At 35.0% G+C, this 19261-nt stretch overlaps 2 protein-coding genes and 1 long non-coding RNA gene across 10 annotated transcripts in view; 1 reads left to right on the top strand and 2 right to left on the bottom strand.

Moving 5' to 3' along the window:
- Positions 1–245: 245 nt before the first annotated feature.
- LOC139977826 (uncharacterized) lies at positions 246–6719 on the top strand. Of its 8 annotated transcripts, XM_071987486.1 has the most exons (7): positions 246–396; positions 513–842; positions 1224–1502; positions 2972–3068; positions 3347–3448; positions 5441–5509; positions 6453–6719. In XM_071987486.1, the coding sequence occupies exons 1-6, from the start codon at positions 345–347 to the stop codon at positions 5505–5507; spliced, it is 927 nt and encodes a 308-aa protein (XP_071843587.1). In that variant the 5' UTR covers positions 246–344; the 3' UTR covers positions 5508–5509; positions 6453–6719. The 8 variants fall into 8 exon arrangements, 7 of the variants coding, with proteins under 7 accessions (XP_071843587.1, XP_071843590.1, XP_071843585.1 ...); XR_011796705.1 differs by lacking the exon at positions 3347–3448 and adding an exon at positions 2713–2824 and having other exon boundaries at positions 3570–6719; XM_071987489.1 differs by lacking the exon at positions 3347–3448.
- Positions 6720–7509: 790 nt separating this feature from the next.
- Positions 7510–19261, bottom strand: part of LOC139976768 (uncharacterized) — a 267039-nt gene continuing 255287 nt past the window's right edge. Inside the window, exons 2-4 of the long non-coding RNA XR_011796250.1 lie at positions 9367–9439; positions 8592–8683; positions 7510–8287 (exon numbers count right to left, since the gene is read on the bottom strand). This is a non-coding gene — a long non-coding RNA (uncharacterized lncRNA). The remainder of the gene's footprint in view (positions 8288–8591; positions 8684–9366; positions 9440–19261) is intronic.
- Positions 14221–19261, bottom strand: part of LOC139976767 (amyloid-beta precursor-like protein) — a 61216-nt gene continuing 56175 nt past the window's right edge. The window contains exon 10 of the mRNA XM_071985507.1: positions 14221–19101. Within this exon, the coding sequence (XP_071841608.1) occupies positions 18856–19101 (246 nt within the window). The 3' untranslated portion in view covers positions 14221–18855. The remainder of the gene's footprint in view (positions 19102–19261) is intronic.

The raw sequence follows: 19261 nt of genomic DNA, 5'->3' as shown, positions 1-19261 counted from the left end.
CAACATTACACGAGCTGTGATGATCACGTGACTTTCCTGTTTTCCCTTTTAGGTAAAATATTTTCCCTTTTCGCTCTGTTTGAAGAATAACCGGTTGACAATAAAAAATAATCTGTTTTTTATTTTTTTAAATCAGGTTGATTACAAACCGACCAACTAATTTGTAGACCAGTTAATATTCTTTTATGAACTTATTATATGTTAATATTGGCAAGTATAATGCAGACTCGTTACTTTCATTTTTGATTCGGTTAAAGGAAGCATGTCATTGATTCACTGTCATGTCATTTAGTCATTGGCAGGACAACTGAGGAAGACAGACATCGCTACAGCAGCATTGCAGCATGGATTATATGGCTATGCTTCTAATTCTCCTTGTGTGTCATGAATATAAAGGTTTGTGTTCACTAGCTATATTAAGTATTTCTATGTATTTGAAGTAAGTGAAATAAATTTCATTTAAATGACACCTCTTCCAGAAACAAATTCCTTTCTTTTTTTTTGCTATCTAGGTTTCGTTTCATCGACTAGTCCGGTATTATGTTTCAAAACCGGTAATGTTTCCGAGGTGAATATTTCATGCGATGCAGAACCTGGAGATGATGTGTGTCTTGTTTGTCCTGTGAAAATATCAACTAATCCAGTCACATGGTCGAGAAATGGAAACTTTATTTACTCTGGTTTGAACAAACTTCATGAAGAAGCAACGATACTTCAAAACACGTGCGATCCCGTGTTATCATCGATTCAGTTAAAGAATATCTCACTCGATCAATTCAACGATGCATATGAATGTCTCAGTGACAAAGAATTGGTAACGGCATACATCCTGAAGATAACCAGTAAGATTATATTTTGCTATTACTATACTTATTTATTCTGTTCCAATGGATTTTGTATACGTCATTTACACTCAATGATCAATGTTACTTTTCTCTTTAACCAAAAAAAAATCATCTCTAAACTGTTTACTATACATGTCTTGTTTTAGCTTCTAAGCTTTTCAATGTAATTATGTAGTGATGAAACGCAGCGAAAGTCTTGCAATTAAAATAAAATCCAGGTATTCAATATGATGTAACGATTAATAATATTGATTATGTTTTCATAGTTACCTTGAGAGTCGCATTTTTAGGTTATCCATAGTTGCATTTTACTTCTTGCCTTCAAAGATGTACGAATGTCATCTAAAATTTTTTACTTTTTTATACTTTTATATCAAGCTTATCCATCTTTGTCCATTGAGAATAATGTACGCAATGAGTTGGACGAAGAAATAACATCACTGATATGCAGAGCAGATAACGTTTTGGCGCCTATAACCTTAACTTGGTTTGTAAATGAACAGAGAGAAAGTGAGGAACTATTCAGTGAAACGAATGATCACAGTGTAACATCTACATTCAGCTTCAACCAGTATGTAAACGCAACCACAGTGAAATGTCAAGTAAACGGTTCTCACATCAAACCTGCAAGTTTGACTTACACAACCTCGGGTCCGGGTAAGAAGTTTCCTTATCTTAGTACTTCTGATACGAAACTGAAGACAAAGCCAACAAAATATTGCTGAATTACTTTAAACTTTGCAAACAAATCACAAAATGCTCGTTAAACAACATTTCAATACATTTTGCAATATATATATATATATAAATATATATATAAATATATATATAAATATATATATATATATATATTTATTTATTTATCTATATTTATCTATATATATATATAGATTGAAATGTTCGGAAACTGGGAATCCTGCAAAATTATCACAAATAGATTTTTTTTGTGATCATTAAAACGTAACCGGAACCGGGAGCCTGTTTCACCTACATAATTGCCCTCTTTGCAAAGTACACAATAGAAAATGTAAATAACATTAATAGAATCACAATCATTCTCTAAAAAACCTAACATGTACTTTAATTGTCTCGAACTTCAAATCAACTACTGAACGTAAACGTATAGAAATCGATTGGATCTTTCGTATTAAGTCTCATATCACCGGCCTCAACATAGACTTGGGACCCCTTAACAACTATCAGTTCTACAAGCATATGTAATCCGTTCTTTGCCCCTTAATCCGCTTCCTGTATAGTCATGTTTTTTGTTTTGTTTTAATTCTATCATTGCAACTTACACTTATCTAGCGTCATACTTTCATTGTGTTACATTTTGTACTTTTCATTCGACTGCCAAGTATTGCTGACGAAGGCCCAAGGGGGACCGAAAATTCCAATATATTTTCTAAAGCTTACTCCTTATTTGTCAATTATGAGTCATATCTTATTTCTCTGGTTTTCTCTAATAATAACTTCTTTTGGAGTAAACGTGGATTTTCGTTATATTATATATATATATATATATATATATATATATATATATATATATATACATTTTTGTATGTTTATGGGGCATCCCGTGGTTGAGCACTACAATTTCAATATATATTATAAAACTTGGTTTTGAGGTTAATTGATAATATTTTTTAGTAATTTAAATGTATTTTATACCCAATCATTCAAAAATGCGAGACAATGCGAGACTATGAAATATTTCTAATGTCTAACAGGGAAGGTGTTAAACGATAGCAAAATTAGATGTTTTTTTCTTGTAGTTGGTTATGCTTAAACACCTAATTCATTGATACATCTGTAGGAGCAACTGATTTACATTGCAACCTCTATAGTTGTGCCAATCACTTTACAGGAATACCCGCCAATAATGTGGATGCCACCCGAGGCTGTATTTTTGAAACAATACTCAGTTGACAGCAATGTCTGGAACTATGGCACGTTCCTGTGGGAAGTGTTTTCTTTGGGTAAATGATACAATTGCTACAATCCTGCTTTCAAAAATGACTATAACAGTTTATATTCATCAATATGCTACCAGACTTGTTATGGTTTTTTTTTTTAATAAACAAGCACGTGTTTCCTAATGCATCGTATCACATTCACACATTAAGGAGAAGTACCTTCTGCGGGACTCAGTAAACAACAGTTAGAAGAAAAGATTAGACAGGCCATTCTCCTTGCTCAGCCAATATGCTGCCCAGGTGCCTTGTGAGTATTCTAGTTTGAATCTGTCTTTCCACTATCATATATATTTTTCGTTACTAATACCAGCGAAAGGGCTCGAAGTTTGTATACCACCGTTTACTATTCCATGATATGTGTAGCAGGGTGTAGGTAAGGTATATGTCCCTTCTCTTACCTCGATTTCATTTATACAATCTCTTAGCTAGGATCAAAGACAGTCATCTGAAGTTAGTGATCACTTATTGAAAAACAAACGTCCATGAATGATTTATCTCTCATTTTATTGATCTAATTTACCGAAGGTGTAGCATAATGTTATTGTGTTGGAACACAACAAAAGATTGCCGACCAAACTTCCAAACAATTCTTGAAAAGGTATCAACGCTTTTGAAAACGTTAAATTAGTAAGTCAATTCCTGCACTTTAACTCATGGTTCTCTGAAAATGCAATACTTACTGAAACTTCAAAATATACATACCGAACTGTCAACTAACTTTATATCTACTTTCTTTCTCATTCTGTAGGAAGAACAAGTTCTAACATGCAAAGAATCAGACTGCTACACGTCTTTGAACACATCGTAAATTAGCCGTGGTGATATCTGTTTCACTTAGGTGACGGATATTTTTCAAGGTTTAGAAATAGAAAGAAATAAACAATCATGTCATGTAACTGAATTGAATTCTTCGAGAGGAATTGAATTCGCTGAAAAGAATTAGCCGCTTTGAAGTAATGAGATTTGCTTATTTAGTAAACATTAAAAGTGTTAAATAACAACTGTAAGCATCATTGAAAGGCAACTCGTATTTAAATGTTGCATTGGATGATAAGTTCGTTATTTATATAGTTTCATCGCCTTCCCGGTAGCCAAAGCCAAATTGATTAATGTAAATAAGTTTACCAGCCGGAATCAATTGCTAACTGAGTCGTAGAGGAAAATGAATTATTTCATTTAGAGTTAACATGTGATTTACCAAATATTTACAGTCATAAAACATTATTACCAGCAAGACATTCAAACAGCAACGCAGATTGATGACAATGTAGATAAACCTTTCGAGCAAAATGTTATCGTTATTCGTACCATTGCATATTTTACACAAGCTTATTTTTCATTTTCTATCTTACTATCCAACAATCATGAGAGATGACTAGATTTCTCCTGTGTCTAATTCAATATCAGTTATACCAAAAAACATATAGCCTTATTGCATATGTGTGTTATCTTTTCAATCATAGATATAACTTTCGGTTGTTTTGCTTCACATAAGAGCGAATAGACTTTCAAGAAAGGAATAATAACATCATTGTACCGCTATCATTATAGTGAAAGGAATACAACGTGTGTTACATACAAAAGAATATCATGTTTCTCAAAATTTAATTGACAAAAGTACTAACAAATATATTACTGCTGCAACCTAAAAAAGTCATTAACTTTTAATTAACTTACTATTTTCAGTTTACTTAATATTTAGCTTAGTTATTCAAGCAACCTTATTTAAACAATGACAATTATTAAGTAGACATCTACTATAACGTGGAAGTTAAAGCCATATTTTGAATAATACTCTTGCGGGACTCATCCGGCTTAGGAAATCGTTGCCAGTCTTAGTTCATCATTGGCATGCAGTGACATTCATTATTAATCATTGTTTAGGCAAACATTTCCCTTACATTTCCTTACATTGACTACAGAGTGATGTTATTATACGTGACTAGGCGTTTTGAAAAACGATTCTATTCTAACCACACTGTATCTTAAGCAAGAAAAATCGTAACATGAACAAGAATACACAAGAAACCCAGAGGATAGCTACTTTGTCATCAGGTGCTATATCCATGAAACAAAATAAAACTTGACACTAAATTTGACAACGTCATTGCGATTACGGCTTGGTAATGCAATTCGTTGCTTCCTTGTGTGGATATGATATAGTATGTTAAAAGTTTGTGGCATAGACTACATTTATTTGGTACAATGGTCATTGGACAAATAACAATCCACAAACTGTTTAGCATTGCGTTCCATATATATACTGAATTTTTGACATATTTGTATTATAAATCCGAAACAATAATGTGTGGATTTATTTAAGTAAATAAAACATCTTCTTCTGGATAAGGATTTTTGTCAGCCATCTTAAAGAAATTTAAAGTGGAACACAATGTTAATTAAATCATACAATTTGTAACATTTCATTTCGTTATTTGAGATAAACCGTCTCATTCTGTCATCTCCATACACTAATAACAGTATATTTGGTAATATTATCTGAAAAACAACTCTATCATGCCTTAGCATTCAATCTTGAAAGACAAACATGACACTCGTGCCATTCACATGAGACGTGTATATTTGTAAATATTCTTTTCTTTAAACTTCAAAATACAGCCAAAAGAAATTGTCTAGTGCAGGGTATCAATTGCCGTTGGTGATATGTACAAGGATAGAACTTTGAAGGTATTTGACTAGTATATAGTATTTGCCTAAATAGTGCTGAAGATACACAGGCATGTCTGTGTCTGCTTTATCACTATTGTATAACAATGTATATGAGTAGTTCAATGGTTTCACTTTGTCCCTAAGTATGCACTGTTAAATATTGAAGTACATACTAGCTTCATTTTATAGTTTACATTGACGTGATAAATTGATCTCAAAGTCTTGTCCAGGTATTGTTAAGGTTTTTGCTTCAAGTATCTCCTTGTATGATATGAACTTTAAACGAAGGCTCAACTTAGCTTTTTTAATGGTGAATCACGTGTTTCTTCATAACTGGTTATTTGTCAAATATGTAACTTTTTTTTAAAGATATGACTGGTATGCACCAACGTTTTATAGGTAATCAGAAGTGGATGCGTTAATATGTGTCAGTCTATTCTAAGACAGGATTTCAGAATCTACCAAAATCATTGTAATGAAATGAAATATATCAATATGAGTTATACAAAGAAATGCAAGTCCAAAACTATATATGGATATTTTATATCGATGAATTATACTACATGTGAAGTTTCAATATGATATTTATAATCGTATCTACCCAGGGGTCCATAGCCTCATGGCTTATGCTAGAATAAAGCATGGAACTGAAGTGAAATAAACTAACGAGTAATACGTTCGTTCGGTACCATCAACCAATGTATTCTTTTACTTAAAAAATCCGTTCACTTGACGATATCTCGTGCTATTCAAGGGTCATTGATGTATAACTTCCTTGTTTCGTTTTCAAGTTGATAAATATCATTAAAATATAAATTAGGTTTTTAATAGTAATATTCCATGCCAATGCACATTATAGCCTTGGTGTCATAATTGACATGTTTTTCTTCCTTTTTTTTATTCTCTCCTTTGTTTTTGGCGAAAATGAAACCAAACTGACCTGGATTTCTCAAACTTCTAGCACTTTAGGGTCACAACTTCCTTGCAACATCACTCTGGAAAAGCCAATGGATTCGAAATGTAGACAGTTTTTACGATTAATGTAGAGAAAGTGTTGAAGCCTAACATCAAGAAAATATGTTGAGGTAAATGTATAAAAATGAGGTAAAGGTGATGTTAGCAGAGCGACGTAAGCAACAGGTTACATCTTTTTTATTGTGATTTTTTAGCCCCACAGGCCAACTTGGCACTACAACAAATCTAGTCCAGGGTCTCAACCCCCCCTCCCCCCTCCCCCCTCATTGCTGCATTGTACGGGGATCAATTGTAAAAATAAATAGCTAGATTGTGCCCGTATTTCTTTGGTTTTTCCTTAACCCTCTTTCAGTTGCTGAATTATATGGAGTTGAATATAGTTTACTTTCAAAGATCGAACTGTATAATATACGCTTACGCTACAATGTTATTGTTGACTTCCAGGCAAGCAGCAATAATGCTGAATTTCGTTACATTACAATGTCAATGTGTTTCACGTCGTAGCAGTTTAATTTTTGTGTACACAGTATCTCAGTAATGTAACTTTGTTTAATGAAGTTTACAAATCTAACCGAATTACTATTGTTAAACAGCCTGACTTTAATAATCTCTGTCAAGTCAGAGAGCGAGACAGGTGTGTAATTCAATGACGGTTGATTTGGATCGATTGGAGGTTGTGTGAATCGCGCCGATCGGATGCAAGGCACTGCAATGTTTACCGTAATTCCATTGCCAAGGTTGATTTTTATACGGGTCTATATGATCCCAATTCCATATCCTCCCTTAGTCCGCAAAATCATCCGAGAGAGTACCTTGAGTGTCCGGCTTTCGGGCCAATAGTGGGCTAACTAGAACATATACTTACAAACAAGGCATATGCTATATATAGCATATGCCTTGTCGATAGGCATTATTCCAAGACATTGATCGACCTTTTACCAGAGTGTCGTCCAAAGTACGTATCAGCAGGGACTCCGTCACAGGTTGAAATTGGTATTTGTAGAACTTGGGAAAGGGAGGGGGGAGGGGGGAGGGGGGCTAGAGTTACACCCATATTCAGTGATGTTGAAATATGCGCCCAAGTGAATAATCTCTCTCGCAATAATAATTCGAGGGATATGGCCTCACTGGCATCAGGGGCCCTGAGCAGAGAGGGAAATATTTGCCAGTGGCTGTCAAGTGCTTGTAAAAGTTTGAAAATCAGTGACCACTTATTGTATCGACTAGCATATTTGGAATTACTCACATAGTATACTTTGGTCGAGTTGGTGGTCTCAGGAGTATTGTGATTTCTCTCTACATTTCTCCTTAGTCAACTTTTGCTGTGTTTGTGGAAAATCTGGAAGTCTTTGACCTTTACCCTCATTTACACGTGGTCATATTTTTCGTAAAATTTAATATTCATGGATACCAATAAAGGAATAGAGCCGCATACACGGGTAATATATACACTGGCTGTGCCAAGTAATCTAACAAATCCCAAGGGGACAGTTGAGGGGGTATCACAGATAAATCGTACAAAACAAAACAAACTAACCACAATACCACCGAATTATACAAGTATAATTTAAATTTATTTTGGAGAGTCGTTTTGGATATAAACATTAAATACATACTGAGATGTTTTGCAAAACATGATCTTTAAACAATTGGATTTAATAAGGACAGCCTGATTTCTTTCAGCGACGGTTTTTCCTTTTTGCGCTGCTTTGTTTGTTTGGCCTGGTTAGCTTGATCCTTGCTTCGATCTCATTAACAAGACGACAGGCCCTCTCCCATCTGAGCTTGTACTCTGGTGAAGTGTCCTCTACCAGCACAGTCCTGAGTGAAACAGAAAAGGAACATTTTTGTTAATATTTTAGTCACAAATATTTGCGGAAAAGACATTCAAAAGAAAAAAAAAAGGAAAATCTGTAGCTTCTTTTCCGTTAATTTTGTTTCATTTATGGAAAATCTAAGGAAAATAAAAAATATAAAGAAATGAAGGAAAAGACTTAAAAATCGTCAAAATACTCCACATCGAGCGATCTGTAAATAGATTGAAAATTCGTTGTTTCTTGTACTACCAAAAAATCCATGATTGAAATATTTTCCATGACGGTTACATACAAATAGAATAACTTACGTGTACTCAGACAGGGTCTCATCAAAGGTTGATTTGTAGCCGAAGTCAGCCTCGTTAGTAACAAACATATTGGTGACGTCCCAGCCTTCACCCTGTTAGTACAATAATAATGACTTAAGTTTAGTTTCACTTTTTTAGAAACATTTCATTAGCAGAGCATTTCTTTATCTGATCCTAGATACCATATTATGGAGTTATTGTGCCAGACCCGTAGCAAGAAATCTGAGTTCTAAGGGCCCATAGCTCGTATCCTGTGATTTATGAAGTTTGTTTATCTATGATTGGGTCATAGATGAGGGTGATGGTACATGATTATAGGGGGGGGGGGCGGTGGTACATCTGTGCCCGTACTGGTTACAGGACTGTATTGTGCGTAGGAAGTCCCGGAATGTCGAAAAGATCGTACTTTAAGAACGCTATTGCCTGACGTTTTCTAACTTTAACGGTTGGCACTACATGCATGATAGTCGAAAAATACAAGCCTTGTCTGACCAAAATAAATTAATAACACAAATCAATAAAGAATGATAATATTATTTCCCTATCCCATATCCGCTCCTATTGGCCACGATAAACACATAATATATCTATATGTATATATAGGAGATTAACAACACTAAAATTAAAATTAAATTTTGGAACACGTTATTCTGTGTCCTTGTTGTGGGAATGAAGTTACGATTACATTCAGAGATAGGCTAGTAAAGGTTAACAACGGACAGACAAGTATCGGACCTAAGCTATACTGCAGTAAATAGCTGTTTTTTTCCCCTACCTTTCACTGAATGAGAAGGTGTCTTCATAAATTTTTACTCGCTGTCCACAATAACTGTTTCATCAGCGACAATCTGTCAAAAATTGAAAGAATAAATCAGTTTCATCCCCAGAAAGGACATACATTGTTATACAATCTGTTATTAATAGTACATAATTGTACTCATACTCACGTTTTACCATAACTATATGCTCTGTACTCACACACACTCTGCCGTGGATTTGTAATCGTAACCCTCGTTATTCGGGGTATTTGTATACATAGTATAAATATTAGATACTATAGTACAACATTAATTGTACACTAATACTCGCCATTAGAACCTTGTACTCTAAATACATTAAAAAAAGTTGCGTTTCGTACAACATTTTACAAAATACCGTATGATTCATTTTTATAATATTAGTATGATTTTTATCTTCAATCAATCGTGTTATCTGTCTTTAAATATGTTTGTTAATTTTGTTTTCCAACTTGATGACGTCATAGTCGAGAATTTTATCAATTTGAGAGTGTGTTAACGTACCTGTGAGGTCAAGGGTCAATCCTTAGAAGAACCTGGGTCGATAAGGCACAACTTCCATTCCTGATGTGAAATCCTTCCTTTGTATTTGAGAGGCAATTGGCTTAAATAGAGGACGGCAATCATGGTTTGGATCACAAGAGCAACGTCACCAGCTGCTATTGAAAAGACGAAAAAGAGTAGTATGAGTTTTTGGGGTAAATAATGGATATTTAAAATATTTTTATACGCTGTTATTTACCCAGAGAATGGAACAGACTGAATCAATTTTAATCTTCTCGACGATAATTTGCAAGCTCACCTGACAATCCACACCTCATGGTCAATGGAAAATGAGGGCGACAAAGCATCACTTCCGGCCATCGTTTATATTGCATGGCTGTAAGATAAGTGATCATGAATAGATTCCACTATAATTTAAAAATTTACTAATTCTTGTATTATATATCTTCAGCAGTACCTTTTTTTATTTTTTTTTTTATTTTTTTATTATTTTTTTGCCCTTTAAAGTTGCCAGAACCTGTCTGGTTTACTACTTACAATTACTTAACACAAATAAGCCCAAATAGTTTGAAAAGTTCTATTATATTTTAAGTTACCAGTTAACATGATGGTTTAACGTTGATGTGATCAATAGAACCATTAGTCATTACCATGGTTCCTCCTTACCTGTTATCAGTTGATTCACTTCTCTCTATCAGTTGTTCTTCGCTGTCCACATAAAATTGTTTCATCAGCGACAACCTATCAAATAGAAAAGAAATATCTTGATTTTAAATATTCTAAGTTGAGTTAACACGAAATATGTATCACGAGTTATCATCAATGTAACATCCATTTCTAAAACACCGCCCTCACAGTTAAGAGTAAGTTTCCCCTTGCAACAAGATGATATAACTACGGCGTTAGCTTCGAGTTTTCTTTCCATCTCTTGAAGTATTCTCATGGCAGCTATGATGGTAACAAAGAATCGAATCAAATACCCAATCACAGCATTCCACCTCACCCACTGAACCCTCAGTCCCCTCACATGTGAAATGCCAGGTAAGCTGTAACATATTCAACATCGTTTAAATAAACATAAACAATCTCACCAGTGACATCAACCCTAAGCTCTCACTAACACTCTTGGTTTCCTTGTTGTCTGGGGTTTTGTGTTAGGGGGGGGGGGGTAATTTCTCTTTTGATGAATTACCACAATTCTGTCTAAGATACATTTTGTAACATCATCAGGAATTGTACATATATATCTATTATTCTCCCTATATCGGCTATACAACATGTAACATTACCAGGATTTAAGAAAGATCTTCTATACTTCAGATGCCAAGGTCATCATCTTCTTGATTCTGATTATCTTCAGTTTACGAATTTCTCTTATTTGCTGAGCACGACTCATCCCTACAAACAAATAAAACTTGCAAGTCATGGTTGTTAGAAACAAAAATGAAATTATTTTACCTAATTTTACCCTGTGATTAGGGTGGGTGGATGAGAGCTAGATGGAGGGTTACAGGGGAGGTCGATTAACAGAAATCAAGTATACAGAATAGACATGATCTCGACAAGCACTAATCTGTCTTGAATCATCCACAGTATTAACGAAGTTACTATTTTTCATTCAACCTCACATTGATTTATAGTCTTAAACAACGACGTATGTTAACTTACATTGAGCTATGATTGATTAAAGCTATAGCGCCATCTCTTTCAACGTTGCGTTCAGAGTGATGTTTCTTATTTCAATCTGTAAACGAAGGTATCCTCGAATTGGAGTTTAACTTCAGTAGTTTTATTGATCCAGATTATTCTTTGCTAATTATTCATTGAAAACGATTAATATAATCAACTTGCTACGAATACGGATTACACAGGCTGATTATGCAATTCTCTCCTCGGAGAAGAAAAGCTGGTTATATGAGTATCTAATTGACATAGAAAATATTCAATTAAATAAACTAAACTTACCGCCTAGAAGTTGACGAAGCTGTTGTTTCAACAACCAATATGGAGTCTTGCATGGGTCGTTTCCTTTAAAGATTAATATCAATAGTGACGTCACACTCAATGTGTCTACCGAGGGTGTATGGGCGGTATGTCAAATGTTGTGTGAGAAGTACAAATACTCAGGACACTATCTTGTTTAATCAGTCTATTGATAACTGGAGGTAAAAGTGACCTCTCATCTCTCATCTTTGTTGTAGTTTTACGCTGCTGTCTATGATCCTCGTGTATTTAAAGATAAATAAGATACATCAACAGTTCAGTATTGAAAAACTACTTAAAAATCAGAGCTATATGAACTGTCTATCATTCCATTAAGGTACCATGGAGGAAGGGACCCTATAGTCTTTCATAAGAATTAACCAAATCTGTCACCGAAGAGGCGAAATAAAATAACGCTAACCGAACTACGGTATACTGTCTCCACAAGGCCGCCATACAAGAGTGATCCCAACCAGGTTACCGGATTAAAATAAAAGATAGATAAAAAATGGTACGTGTCAAGGGGACTCCAGGATCAAGGGAACTCCGTGATCACTTCCATGCAAGGCATGACGACCTTTCAGTTTCGGGTTGTGTCTGCAAAACGTAATAATGTGTGTATGTGGGGGACGGGGGGGGGTGGGAAGTATATGGTACTTTAGAGCACCATAAGGTGTTAATCCGGCATTGCTAACCCACCCCCACCAATCCATTTTCTTTACTTTTAAAGGTCACTGTAACTCTACTCCCTAACATAACCGGACATCAAACATCGATCAAGCTTTTTGATTAATGTATGCTGTCAACGTAACCATAAAACAACAATAATACGATAACTCACCGGCTCGGTCTCTCCATCTTTCTCGGATGTAGATCAGAATTGCCTCAACGAGAAAGTAAAGCAAGGCAAGAAATATCGCTAATAGCTCAATAAGCAGTATCATGGTTAAAGCTCTTCGAGATAAAACACAACTAGATCGCTGTATGGATCAATATGAAGTGCTTGTTTAGTACATGGTAAGCTTTACTTGTACACAAAACTAAGGGTTTTGTTTGTTACGCAATAATAATGTATAGCGTGTTTAGAATATGCGCGCGTTAAGCAAAGAATATATATGTAATGTATCAACAGCAAACCTTTGGCCGTACTTGAGATGCAGTGTGGATACTAATGGGTACAACCAGTCCCTATAATTATAATGATACGCGCAGACGTGTCGCTGCAGTTACGCAGTATTCACGCGCACGGGTTGTTGCTACCAGAGATGTGACAGCGCCGAAGGCGCTTGATATTTGAGTTCTAACTGACAGTGAAGCCTTTCTATAAGTTTTTGCCTTATTAGGAATACAAAATCTTTGTTTGTAACGCACTCTTTCCCCTCTCGTTCATATACGGACTGACTAACCCTATTTTACTTGTCAATGGAAGGGGCTCACGCGTCGCGTCATCAGCGTTTATTCATTTATTCAATCTGGCCGTTATCAACGCAAAAAATATGACACTTCGTATGAAAAGCGTTACCAAAGTGGCATAACGGTGATCTCTGCCCATATTTAACCCCGGATGAGGATTTTGTAACATGTGATAATATTTTGATTTGTGTAAGCTCTCAGTGAATTGGTCAGTTAGTACTGTGAACAGGCTGTGAGCATAGCGATTCATACAAAAGCAACGAACGTCACGACCACCAAAATTCCTAAAAGAAGCTATTTTCTCTTTATAGATGTTTGACCTGTTTTGTAATACTTTTTAGACTGTGCAATGTAAACCACCTGACAACATTTTTCATTAGCAGCTGATTCTGGTGGCAATTGACCATTTTGCAGCATGCATATACACCCGCACGAACTACTGTAAACAATTGGCGGTAAACATTTGAAAACGAATGCTTTAAAAAGTTGGTTTCTCATCTATATTAATGTCAACAACAGCCCGAAATACTTCATGGCAGCTATAATAAAGCTATTCCCTAGTTTCTTTGATGAGCAAAGGAGTGGCTATGGATGTATGTGTTATAGTGGGTGGAATAATTCCAGTCAACCGGAAAAGCTGAGGCCCTCCACCCTCACTTCATTTAAACTTCACTTCACATAGATTTAACAACCTCGACGTTATGCTTTCCTATCTTACTTTGACTGACAGTTGTAATCCGTTGGCTTATCAATCCCTGAAGGTCCCTGGACATTGGGGACTATGGTTCAATGAACCACCTTCAATTGCTACGACTCATATCTTCATATCTCAAACGCTCCCACGATGGAATTTTATACTTTCCCATTTCAAAATACCCCACGCTGAAATCTTGGACAATAAAGAAGAGTGTTTTTCAAAAAAATAAGAAACGTTAGGTAACATCGATTTGTTTATTACTCATCAGCCACGAAACATTTAGCAATGGATGATAATGACTAATGTCATTTGTATGCATAATTATTTAATGAATATTTAAACCTTGAATAAATAACAGTCACTGCTGTCAGAGCAAGTAGAATACATCTGTGTCTTGAATAAATGACTAAAAGTTTCTCCCTCAGTAGGATACTATCACGTAAATATGACTTAATATGATTAACAAGTAACTAGATTTGAATATGTGTGAAAGGGTATACTTAATAAGGAGTAACAGCTGCAACTCCAGATCATGAATATTCATTAAGGAAGAAACACGTTTGTAACATAATTGTGAATAGTTATGAAAAAACGTAGGTAAGATCCACAGTAAGAGAATACTAAACCTAAGTAATTGTGATCATGGATATTAATAGAGAGAACCCAACACCTTATGATTCTTCGTAGGCTATGTATTAATTTTTATTTCATAGAAATTATTAACCAGTTATGAATATTTATTGACAAAGAAAAAAATGTTTGATCGATTGGGTGGCATAGCTCTAAAAATAATATTGATTTCAGCGGCAAAATGAAGGTGGGAAGGAAAAATTATTCAAGACTGGTAGGAAGTATATTGAGTAATGGAATGACACAGTTATGATTACCTTTGACCTTTCAGAGGTGTTTTTACCAATGACTATAGGAAAGTTAAACTTCCATGTCACAATATTCATATAATGGATCAGTCACTGGCATTTCTGATATTGCATTTTTTGTCTTTTTGGGCTGTTTTTGTTGTTCTTGCTGGTATTTTGGAAGGCATACAAATCTGATGAATCAAAACTGAATAGCTCAACTTGTAATTACTGAATGTTCAGTTCCAGTAGTTGCAAGTCATCTGTCCAACCCTTTTCTGCACCCTCTTCTTCACCCGCTTCTTCGCCCTCTCCTTCACCCACTTTTACTACCTCATCAGCTTTCCTGTTGTATTCTCACTTAAAGCTACTCAAACCACAAAAGACATTTTCACACTCTCAATAAATAGTTAAATATTTAAATATGGAAGAAATCAAGTCATAGATACGAGAGTAAAAGTAATATTAAAGAATGAAATGAGAGAAAAGGAAAACAGAAAAATATAAGAATCTGAATGAATGAACAGTTAAAAACAAAGGACGCTCGGGAAAGAACATCAAAGCAGACTCTGAGTGAGAAATATTTGCAATACATAACAGAGAAGATAATAATGGACATATTATGTCTTGGTTGGGTTTAAGACATTTGCCTTGTTGCTTTTAGGACGACGCTAATCTCAAGAAGTGGTTGCAGATACGCAAGATAAAGACACCTTGGCAGATATATGTTTGTGACTCTTCACTTGCAGAGACAGCGCACATATTAAGTAAAAAAAGGCTTTGTAAGGAAGTCCTGACAGAAACTTCAAGAGAATATTTGAGGTACAATATTAAAACCTTCTTCCATGGCTGTGTTGGTTCAAAAACTTAAAATAAAATAAAATGTAAGGAAAATATCGTACTGATTTGCAGCTATTGCCAGGTACATGTGGACAGATGTGTATAAAGATCTCCAGAGTGAATTAACTGTCTCTTGATATGGTGACATCATACATTGATAAATATCATCTTTTGATCTTCTTATTAATCATGTAACTTTGATGATTTCGTCTGGCTCTGTAAATCAGTTATGAAACTAATACTCTCAAGCAGACCGGTTGTACTTCTATAACACCAGTTCATGTGACCATGTGATTACCTTGCATATGAAAGTCTTGGAATGAATAGAAACTGCTAAAACTAAAATATTAAATCACTCTTTTTCTTCACTTGCTTCTTGTTCTAACAGTTTGAAAGAAAGTTGTCAAGATTCTTTAGAAATGTTGTAACTGTTAATATCCTATGTTGGTATACCACAGATTGTGTCTTTTAGGATAACCGACTCTCGTATGGCATATTCTTGTCTGTAACTGCCTATCAACCGTGTGAAATATCGTCAAATAACATTACCCAAGACAGGAAAAAGTGAAGCTGGTTTAATCAAATGTTCCAATACTGTTGTGTAAGTACCTCTTTGTTATTTGGAAAAGGAAAACAAAAGGGTTTTTTGACATCCTTTTCAAATGTTTTATTCAATTTGTTTTAAAGTTCAAACCTCAATATTAAAAAATTAGCACTGGAATTATTAAATTGGTTTATTAAATTATGAGAGAACAATTTATGGCAAGGACCAATCATCTCAGTAAATCCAAACATTTTATCCCTTTTAAAATTAGTGTTAATGTTACATTTTCTTCTGGGGAGTTTTCAGTGTTGTCTATTTTGATATCACTGTTTTCATCTTCTTGAGTTCTATAAAATTTGTCAATAAATCTTAAATGTTTCTGGCATAAACTTGTCCCATCTGTTTGTGGGTTAAATGCACCAAGCAATAGATCTTTAAACATCATTTGCCGTATCCTCCACATTGCATTAACACTTATCAGCTTAACTACTCTAAAAAGCTCAACATCACAATAAAGAATGGCAGTAAATGAGAATAAAACTGGATGATAAAATAATCAGGTTTATAAGAAAATAATCATTTTGACAACAATAGTTTATGATGGTGACAGACACTTAAAAAAAAAACTTAAGCTAATTATGAATGATAATCTTGCACATTGTAACAACCTTTCTAAGATTTTGAAAATGACTGAAAAAGACTTTTGTAATTTTTATAATTAGACACAACTCGACAGTTTGACATTCTTATGATCACATTTACATACTTTGTGACAATTTGCTAAATTTACATGGTTTTGCAAGGATAAAGGAAGTTTTAGACGAAATTGCTAAGACTGCTGCATATAGAAACAGCTTTACTATTTCCCTTCAAACTTTAACTATGAATAAACATCGCACCTAGCCAACATGACTGATGTTATGACTTACAATGTATACAGTGTAAATGTAGGCATACTGAATGAAACTTAGCATTCAGTATGCCTACACACACAGTATGAATGAAGACATACAGAATAAAACTTAGCATTCAGTATGACTACACATACACAGTATAAATGAAGACATATTAAATGAAACTTCAGTATAAAGGCATGCAGTATGACTGTCAGCACACTTAACCACTGTAAGCACAAAGCTTGACACACTGTACTCAGTATTACAATAAGCAGTCAGTGTACTTGTAAGCAATCTGGACGAATACAAGCTACCAGTAAGACTGCAAGCATTTGGGATGTCTGTGAATATTATGCTTGACTGTAAGCTAACCATTTGGCTGTAAGCATACCATATGACAGTAATTACCACATGGCAGTAAGCATACACCATGACAGTAAGCATACCAAATGACAGTATACATACCATATACGGCAGTAAGCAAACCACATGACAGTAAGCATACCACATAACAGTAAGCATACCAAATGACAGTATACATACCATATATGACAGTAAGCATACCAAATGAATGTAAGCATACCAAGCTGCCACAAGTCCATTTAGCATAGTTGTAACATATGATCTGACTACAAGCATACTGTGTTGATTTATATATGTAAGCATATAAGGCTATGACTGTGAGCACACTGTACAAACTATAAGCCATATTGCATGAATATATATGCTACACAGTAAGGGAACTAGTGAAGGGTGGTATGATAACACCCAGTGTGATACGGCTACAAGCATAGAACCCACCACCAAGAACAAGAATACTGGCTGACTGCATACGTACTATATTATTATTATATACATAAAAAAAAAGCATACAATCTCCACAAACAAACTGTATGAATAACACACAGAATATGTAAGAACACACTAATCAACCCTTTGACTATCTCTCAAAAGAAGAAAGGAGAAAAACAAAAAAAGATGGGAAATATTTACAATTCAAGCACAAAAATAAATGAGTCATATTCGACCAGAATACATAAAACCGGGCATTTTTTCCACCAATGAGTTTATTTTACGATAAGCGTATAAATACATGAACAATAAGGAATACATGATACTTCCAACCGCATAACAAAAAAAAAATGAAATGCTGCGGTTGTGCGTGTCAGAATACAAGAGCCAATATGAACTAACACTATACAAAGAAGACGTTGGCTTGAAGGTATTGCCTCGACATCTAATATCAAAGATGAGAAATCATTCCTTATTCTTATCTAATTCTTTTTTGCTTTGTCTCGTTTCCTTTCGTCTTGTTTTTAGACCCTCTCTCCCCCCCCCCCCCACCTCCAAAAAAAAACACAAGAAAAACTTGAAATATTCATAATGAATCATTAATTACCTTTCTGACTCTTGTCCAAATGATTTTTTTTTACCCCAGACAATTATCGAGAAGGATGGTTAAAATCCGACTGTGAGCAGATACGTCACTCACTACCAAACACGATGAAGACCACACAGGCCGAGACCCTCCAATCGACAATTCAGATGAGGACAAAAATATTCACAAATTTAGTAAATTGTCCCAAAAGAAGGAAATATAATAACACAAGAAAATAGAGAGAGAGAGAGAAAGAAAGAAAGAAATGAGTTTCAAAAATTGCAGCTAACCAAATGTTCTCTTACACATATTTGCAAGACTTGTAAAATTTTTACAATGGAGGGTGGTGCAGGTTCTACTGCATTTCAAAGTACTTATACGTGGGATTCTCGTAGCCATTCTGTTGCATGGACACGATATGTCGCTGTTCAACCGTGAGATTGGGGTCCACCTCGGTGAAGCTCTGGCTGACTTGGGGTCGTCTGGTTTTCTTCTTGATGACCAGGACGGTGGCGATCAGGCCCATCACCACACCGATCACAGCACACGCCAGGGCAAAGGCCAGGGCTGGGGTCGAGTTCAACGCTTTCTTGCTGATGGTCTGGTAAGAAAAGAATAAAAGACATAAATGGTCGTAAAACTGTGATGATATTATCGAAACCGTCCGTACTTTTAACAAAGTGAACGACGTCTATTCTGTGCTCCTTGCTGATGGAACTCTGTGTGGCCAATGTTGCGCTCATTGAAGAAAGGGCAGCTTT

This window comes from Apostichopus japonicus, chromosome 12, assembly GCF_037975245.1.
Source record: "Apostichopus japonicus isolate 1M-3 chromosome 12, ASM3797524v1, whole genome shotgun sequence".
NCBI classification, from domain to species: Eukaryota; Metazoa; Echinodermata; class Holothuroidea; order Aspidochirotida; family Stichopodidae; genus Apostichopus; species Apostichopus japonicus.
The sequence above is the reverse complement of the archived record's forward strand: the minus strand, read 5'-3'. Positions and strand labels throughout refer to the sequence as shown.

Coding starts and splice junctions, on each gene's coding strand:
- LOC139977826 (XM_071987486.1), top strand. CDS start 345: ATGGATTATATGGCTATGCTTCTAATTCTCCTTGTGTGTCATGAATAT. Junction 843..1,223: donor ATACATCCTGAAGATAACCA/GTAAGATTATAT, acceptor TTTTATATCAAG/CTTATCCATCTTTGTCCATT. Junction 1,503..2,971: donor TTACACAACCTCGGGTCCGG/GTAAGAAGTTTC, acceptor TCACACATTAAG/GAGAAGTACCTTCTGCGGGA.